This window comes from Salvelinus sp. IW2-2015, linkage group LG6.2, assembly GCF_002910315.2.
Source record: "Salvelinus sp. IW2-2015 linkage group LG6.2, ASM291031v2, whole genome shotgun sequence".
Lineage (NCBI taxonomy): Eukaryota > Metazoa > Chordata > Actinopteri > Salmoniformes > Salmonidae > Salvelinus > Salvelinus sp. IW2-2015.
This window is the reverse complement of record NC_036846.1, coordinates 24,284,839-24,293,057: the sequence shown is the minus strand read 5'-3', so window position 1 is coordinate 24,293,057 and position 8,219 is coordinate 24,284,839. Positions and strand designations below refer to the sequence as shown.

Sequence of the window (8,219 nt, the reverse complement as noted above, 5' to 3'; positions counted from 1 at the left end):
CAATATAGACCATGCTGTTCAATTCCAGTCCTGGAGGGCCAATACACTTCTGGTTTGTTTTCTCCCTGCTAGTTAATTGAACTCACCTGGTGTCCCAGGTCTGAGTTAGTCCCTGATTAGAAGGAGAGGATGAAAACCAGAAGAGTTTGGTCTCTCCAGGACGCCGTTGAACAGTCCTGCATGCTGATAGGCGATGACAAGTAAGATTACTATAGTATACAGCCCCTTAGTCTACTATACAGCCCCTTAGTCTAGTACACAGCCCCTTAGTCTAGTATACAGCCCCTTAGTCTAGTACACAGCCCCTTAGTCTAGTACACAGCCCCTTAGTCTAGTATACAGCCCCTTAGTCTACTATACAGCCCCTTAGTCTAGTACACAGCCCTTAGTCTTAGTATACAGCCCCTTAGTCTAGTACACACCCTTAGTCTAGTATACAGCCCCTTAGTCAGATTATGACAGCCCCTTAGTCTAGTATACAGCCCCTTAGTTTATACACAGCCCCTTAGTTGTCTAGTATACAGCCCCTTAGTCTAGTAACACAGCCCCTTAGTCTAGTATACAGCCCCTTAGTCTAGTATACAGCCCTTAGTCTATATACAGCCCCTTAGTTTATGTAATACAGCCCCTTAGTCTAGTATACAGCCCCTTAGTCTAAAAAAGTCAACACTTTGTAGAGCCACCTTTTGCAGCAATTACAGCTGCAAGTCTCTTGGGGTATGTCTCTATAAGCTTGGCACATCTAGACCTGGGATTCTTGCCCCTTCTTCAAGGCAAAACTGCTCCAGCTCCTTCAAGTTGGATGGGTTCCGCTGGTGTACAGCAATCTTTAAGTCATACAACAGATTCTCAACTGGATTAAGGTCTGGGCTTTGACTAGGCCATTCCAAGACATTTACATGTTTCCCCTTAAACCACTCAAGTGTTGCTTTAGCAGTATGCTTAGGGTCATTGTRCTGCTGGAAGGTGAACCTRCGTCCKAGTCTCAAATCTCTGGAAGACTGAAACAGGTTTCCTTCAAGAATTTCCCTGTATTTAGCGCCATCCACCATTCCTTCAATTCTGACCAGTTTCCCAGTCCCTGCCGATGAAAAACATCCCCACAGAATGATGCTGCCACCACCATGCTTCACTTTGGGGATGGTGTTCTTGGGGTGATGYGAGGTGTTGGGTTTGTGCCAGACATAGCGTTTTCCTTGATGGCCAAAAAGKAACATTTTAGTCTCATCTGACCAGAGTACCTTCTTCCATGTGGATGGGTAGTCTCCCACCAAAWGTGMTTGCTTATTTTTTTCTTTAAGCAATGGCTTTTTCTGGCCACTCTTCCGTAAAGCCCAGCTCTGTGGAGTGTACGGCTTAAAGTGGTCCTATGGACAGYTACWCCAATCTCCGCTGTGGAGCTTTGCAGCTCCTTCAGGGTTATCTTTGGTCTCTTTGTTGCCTCTCTGATTAATGCCCTCCTTYWCTGGTCCMTGAGTTTTGGTGGGCGGCCCTCTCTTGGCAGGTTTGTTGTGATGCCATATTCTTTCCATTTCTTAATAATAGATATAATGGTGCTCCGTGTGATGTTCAAAGTTTCTGATATTTTTTATAACCCAACCCTGATCTGTACTTCTCCACAACTTTGTCCCTGACCTGTTTGGAGAGCTCCTTGGTCTTCATYGTGCRGCTTGCTTGGTMGTGRSCCTTGCTTAGTYGTGTTGCAGACTCTGYGGCCTTTCAGAACAGGTGTATATATACTGAGATCATGTGACAGATCATGTGACACTTAGATTGCACACAGGTGGACTTTATTTAACTAACTATGTGACTTCTGAAGGTAATTGGTTGCAACAGATTTTATTTAGGGGCTRCATAGCAGAGGAGGTGAATACATATGCACGCACCACTTTTCCATTTATTTATTTTGAATTTTTTGAAACATAGTTTTTTTCATTTCACTATTTTGTGTATTACATGAAATCCAAATAAAAATCAATTTAAATTACAGGTTTTAATGCAACAAAATAGGAAAATAGCCAAGGGGGATGAATACTTTTGCAAAGCACTGTACCTGTCCAAAATTGTAATCAGTAACGTAACTTTTGGATTACCCAAACTCAGTAACGTAATCTGATTACATTCAGTTACTTTTGGATTACTTTCCCCTTAAGAGGCYTTAGAAGAAGACAAAAATGTATGTMACCAATTGAWRGACATCAATTGCAGGAWAAATCAATGTTAAAGTTTACATWGCTGGACATATATGGGTGTTACATTTTACTTRATGAGTTGGTTATGTAGGCTTCTTCTAACCCATCACTTTCTARTACATATAATAATATTTGATTTATTTAACTAGGCAAGTCAGTTAAGAACAAATTCTACAGATTGCCCCTTTAAGTCGATCAAAAGTGTGRGAGTTTGAGCATGTTTTCATTAGGCCTATGGATTTTTTTTCAGCATGAATTAGATTGAGCAATACAATCCTCACTTTTCTTCCATTATTCCAATACGCAGCTGTTGCAAGAGTGCATTTTTCACTGGCTGTCCACTGGTTTCAAAAACAATGATTGATAGGCAGTTTAAACTTCTTGAATTCAACCATTTTTGGTTTCAAATGCACATTTACATTTTTGTATAGCCATCTACAACAACCACAATCCGTAAAGCTAAATGAGAGAGCGGCAGTGTGATTCACATCAAATAAGTGATATCCGTATCGCCATAGACTACACCACTGCTGTCACTGCTGCTCCAAGCGTTTATTCAAGTTGGATCWCCTTCGGATGCCGACAGCAGTCGCACCATTGGAAGACATAGCTTGGACTTGTAGCCTGCTCTTTTCCCGCGATCCATCAAACACATTTGGTGTGTCATCATAGCTGTCTCTGACTTGTGGTCAGACTCGCTCAGGTAGAATAAACTTAAACTTGCGCCTTTTTTCAAAGCTGATTTGAATGTCATTGAGAAAACAGAGAAGTGTAAAAAAAAAAACATTTGCGCAAACATCCTTTCTGAATACAAAAGTCATCCTCGAAGTAATCATCTAGTTTTTCAAAAGTATCAGTAATGTGATTACAATATTTTTGCGGGTAACGTGTTTTTGTAATCCCTTACATGTAACTGATTACATGTAATGCCGTTACTCCCCAACCCTGGCCACGAGTGGGTTKGTCATCTCTATCTCTCACTGTATCTTTCTCTCACATGCACAGACGTTGCATGAATCAACCAATGGTTGCGTGGCACGTCATCAACTGTGTCATCGACTGACAGATCGCTATAACATATCATGTTGTTAGCTGATATGTGCAATACCTATCTGGGCGTTGCAAGGTCTGGCAGGCGTCAGCAACGCCTGGGCAGAGGAATGTGGCCACACTCTCTCTCGTTCTCTCACTCTCTCTTAATGTTATTTTATCATAGCCATTTGAAACAACATTTAATGTTTTTTTGGTAATAACATGTATTGTAATTATGCCTATTTTGAAATGGATGTGATTCTCATAACACCTGGCCTCCCATTATGGAAATGTTTTTGTTGTAATTCCTCAATTGAAAATAAAAAAATAAAAARGTTGTCGTCTGGTCATGTCATCTGCTGCGTGAGTTTCATCCTCATCAATCTGAGCCATGCACTTACCTGGCTCAGGCTGGCCCTTTAAAGGACTCGCTTTTGAAGAAAGCGGCTGCATGAGGCAATATTGCGCAATTCGAGTATGCATATGTAACCGATGTACCGATTGAAAGGCTATTAGCGCGCACCACTGCTAACTAGCTAGCCATTTCACATCCGTTACACATACATGCCACACATGAGCGACTCCATCCCAACGGTATCAGCACATTTGGGACGAAAGGGGCTCGTTTCAACCTCGGTAAGATAACGCACGCAGACACTCTGTTTACCGACCACGGCTATACCTTTAATACGCCCTTATTTACCTACATTTAACTATTTTTATTCCACATGGATGGATGACTCAATATCTCCTTCCCTGAATAATTGACATCTCACCAGCTCGGTTCTTCAACAGGCAAAGTCTGTAAGGTAAGGGAAATCCCGTGCCAACATAGACCTCCCCCCCCTTTTTTACCCAGATGATTATTCATGTGTAATTGTTCTCTCCCCTCCCCTCCCCTCATATTCGGAGCATCGGAATGGTCAGTTCTGTACCTGTCGATATGGAAAGCCAACTCCTACACGCACTTATGTCACCCGTTATTTGAACACGAGCAGTCGCAACAAGTTTCCATTASTCTGACAGTGATAACACTCAACATACCACCGGAGGATAGTTGGTGCTGTTAGAGTCGCTGAATACTAAGACTAATAGTTATACTTTTTTTTACAATTTAAACTGTTTTGAATTTCATCAAACATGGACYTCAAAGGTAAGAATGATATGGTTTCCAGCCTCTATCTATCGACTGTAACAATGTGGGTTTATTCAAATCTGATGGACATTTTCTTGTCAGAAGTTAATAATTACAAGGCTTTTTTATTTTGGCCCAACATGTGCTCAGAGTTTAGTCTGTTCATGTAAGTGATGGAAGTAATCCTAACTGATCAATCCTGGAATGGTTTTACTGTAAATTACACTGTACTATTACAGTGGGTTTCCAACTCCGGCCCTCAGTACTGCCAACAGTACACATTTTTGTTGTAGCCGCAGATAACCGTACCTAATTCAACTAATTGAGGGCCTGATGATTAGTTGAATCAGGTGTGCTTGTCCAAGGCTACAATGAAAATGTGTCCTGTTGGTGGGTACTGGATGACCGGAGTTGGGACCCACTAGATGATACATTGATAGCAGTCTAGTTGGCTACTAATAGCATAGCTGCTGCAGTTACACTATATGTATATATATATATATATACAAAAGTATGTGGACACTCCTTCAAATGAGTGGATTTAGCTATTTCAGCCACACCCGTTGCTGACAGGTGTATAACATCGAGCACGCAGCCTGACCTTCATTTCAACGTGGCGCCGTCATAGGATGCCACCTTTCCAACAAGTCAGGTAGTATCTGCCCTGCTAGAGCTGCCCCGGTCAACTGTAATGCTGTTATTGTAAAGTGTAAATGTCTACGAGCAACAACGGCTCAGCCGCAAAGTGGTAGGCCACACAAGCTCACAGAATGTGAACGCCGAGTGCTGAAGCGCGTAGCACGTAAAGAATCATCTGTCCTCGGTTGCAACACTCACTCCCGAGTTCATAACTGCCTATGGAATCAACGTCAGCACAAGAACTGTTCGTCGGGAGCTTCATGAAATGGGTTTCCATGGCCGAGCAGCCGCACACAAGACTAAGATCACATGCGCAATGCCAAGCCTTCGGCTGGAGTGGTATAAATCGCGCCGCCATTCGACGCTGGAGCAGTGGAAACGCGTTCTCTGGAGTGATGAATCACGCTTCACCATCTGGCAGTCTGACGGATGAATCTGGGTTTGGCGGATGCCCCGAGAACGCTACCTGCCCCAATCCATAGTGGCAACTGTAAAGTTTGGTGGAGGAGGAATAATGTTCTGGGGCTGTTTTTCCTGGTTCGGGTTAGGCCCCTTAGTTCCAGTGAAGAGAAATCTTAATGCTACAGCATACAATGACATTCCGATTCTGTGCTTCCAACTTTGTGGCAACAGTTTGGAGAAGGCCCTTTCTTGTTTCAGCATGACAATGCCCCCGTGCACAAAGCGAGGTCCATACAGAAATGGTTTGTTGAGATCGGTGTGGAAGAACTTGACAGGCCTGCATAGAGCCCTGACCTCAACCCCGTCGAACACCTTTGGGATGAATTGGAACGCCGACTGCGAGCCAGCACTAATCGCCCAACATCAGTGCCCGACCTCACAGCTCTTGTGGCTGAATGGATGCAAGTCCCCCTCAGCAATGTTCCAACATCTAGTGGAAAGCCTTCCCAGAAGAGTGGAGGTAGCAAAGGGGGGGACCAACTCCATATTAATGTCCATGATTTGCGAATGAGATGTTGGACGAGCAGGTGTCCACATACTTTTGGTCATGTCCTGTATATTGCCTGGCTACCCAAACTTCTTGCTCCTACCAAACTCTAAGCCACGTCCACTGACGCGAAAGATAGAGCATCAGAATAATTGAATTTGAGTCGTCAGACAGTTTTTGTGATTTATGAATGATTGTGTCCTGTTTTGACAGTTATATAACCTGTTAGCTGTTGTTCTGATTATTGTTCTTTTAGGTTTATATTGTTGTTGTTAATTACAAAACAGTGATTGATTTTTACAATATGTTGTTCCAGTAATTCAGAGTTCTGGAGAGTTGTACCTCTTGTTTCTCTTTAGAGTTATGGAGAGTTGTACCTCTTGTTGTTTCTCTTTAGAGTTATGGAAGAGTTGTACCTCTTTGTTATGGAGAGTTGTACCTTCTTGTTATGGAGAGTTGTACCTCTTGTTATGGAGAGTTGTACCTCTTGTTGTTGCTCTTTAGAGTTATGGAGAGTTGTACCTCTTGTTGTTGCTCTTTAGAGTTATGGAGAGTTGTACCTCTTGTTGTTGTTATGGAGAGTTGTACCTCTTGTTGCTCTTTAGAGTTATGGAGAGTTGTACCTCTTGTTATGGAGAGTTGTACCTCTTGTTGTAGCTCTTTAGAGTTATGGAGAGTTGTACCTCTTGTTGTTGCTCTTTAGAGTTATGGAGAGTTGTTCCTCTTGTTGTTGCTCTTTAGAGTTATGGAGAGTTGTTCCTCTTGTTTCTCTTTAGAGTTATGGAGAGTTGTATCTCTTGTTCCTCTCATGCTGTAGTAACACTACAGTATCAAACTCAAATCACCACACGCTCTGCTCTATAACAGCTTTAAAATAGAATAGACTAGAATATCATAGAATAGAATACTAGCATAGAATGGCAATTCTTATTAAAATTAAACACAGACTGGGCACATAAAACAAATATACAAATACAGTATGTTGGTGTTGGTGTGTATTTGTCCAGCAGTTTGCTTTAGTTCTTGTCTCCCTCTTCTCTCCACTGAGTAGAGAGGAGTACGATGACAGAGTTCTGGAAGGAGCACAGCCGGCAGGCCACGGTTGAGGAAATGATGTTGGACTCTCATGCCCAGGAGCTGACCCAGCACGAACTGCCTGAGATCCTCTCCCTGCTGCCCAGCCTGTCCGGCCAGAGGGTCCTGGAGCTGGGCGCCGGGATCGGGTCAGTGGGTCTATTGAACTATATCTATAAAACAACTGACCAGATAGACTGTTAATAACATCAAGCATATACTGTGTCATGATCTCTGTAGAGACATGAGGTTTAACTGACCATGTGACCTGACAGGGAAAACTCCCTGGCCCTGGGCTATGATGGCGACCTGTGTTTTTCCTGGTCAGGTGTAGTGGACACTTGTTAGCAGTTTGACCCTCGCTGTCTGATGTGGAGGTGTTTGACCTTTGTGTTTGTGTGTTTGGTCTCTTCCAGGAGGTACACCAGCCACCTGTTGACCCAGGCCAGTCACGTGACAGCGGTCGACTTCATGGAGAGCTTCGTGGAGAAGAACAGACAGGACAACAGTCACTATAGCAACGCCTCCTTCCTCCAGGCAGACGTCACCAAGCTGGACTTCCCCAAAAACAGGTCTGCTGTTGGATATCGGATTGGTGTACCCCCCTCTTGTTTCCCCATCAGTTATGATGTTATTCTGATGTGTTCCCCCCCATCGGTTATGATGTTAATTCTGATTGTGTACCACCCCCATCAGTTAATGATGTTATTCTGATGTGTACCCCCCACGTGTGCCTCAGTTATGGATGTTATTCTGATGTGTCCCCCCCAGTCGGTTAATGATGTTATTCTGATGTGTAACCCCCCCATCAGTTATGATGTTATTTCTGATGTGTACCCCCCCGCCATCATTAAGATGTTATTCTGATGTGTACCACCCCCCATCAGTTATGATGTTATTCTGATGTGTCCCCCACCATCTATGATGTATTCTGATTGTACCCCCATCAGTATTGATGTTATTCTGATGTGTACCCCACCATCAGTTATGATGTTATTCCTGATGTTACCCCCCCCCCCCATCGAGTGATGTTATTCTGATGTGTACCCCCCCCCATCAGTTAATGATGTTATTCTGATGTGTACCCCCCCATCGGTTATGATGTTATTCTGATGTGTACCCCCCCATCAGTTATGATGTTATTCTGATGTGTACCCCCCCATCAGTTATGATGTTATTTCTGATGTGTACCCCCCCA

General features: G+C 43.4%; 1 protein-coding gene across 1 annotated transcript in view; it reads left to right on the top strand.

Moving 5' to 3' along the window:
- Window positions 1-4,159: 4,159 nt before the first annotated feature.
- The window catches only part of LOC111965593 (uncharacterized), a 17,053-nt gene continuing 12,993 nt past the window's right edge, over window positions 4,160-8,219 (top strand). The window contains exons 1-3 of the mRNA XM_070444169.1: window positions 4,160-4,377; window positions 6,996-7,170; window positions 7,438-7,593. Of these exons, the coding sequence (XP_070300270.1) occupies window positions 4,365-4,377; window positions 6,996-7,170; window positions 7,438-7,593 (344 nt within the window). The 5' untranslated portion in view covers window positions 4,160-4,364. The remainder of the gene's footprint in view (window positions 4,378-6,995; window positions 7,171-7,437; window positions 7,594-8,219) is intronic.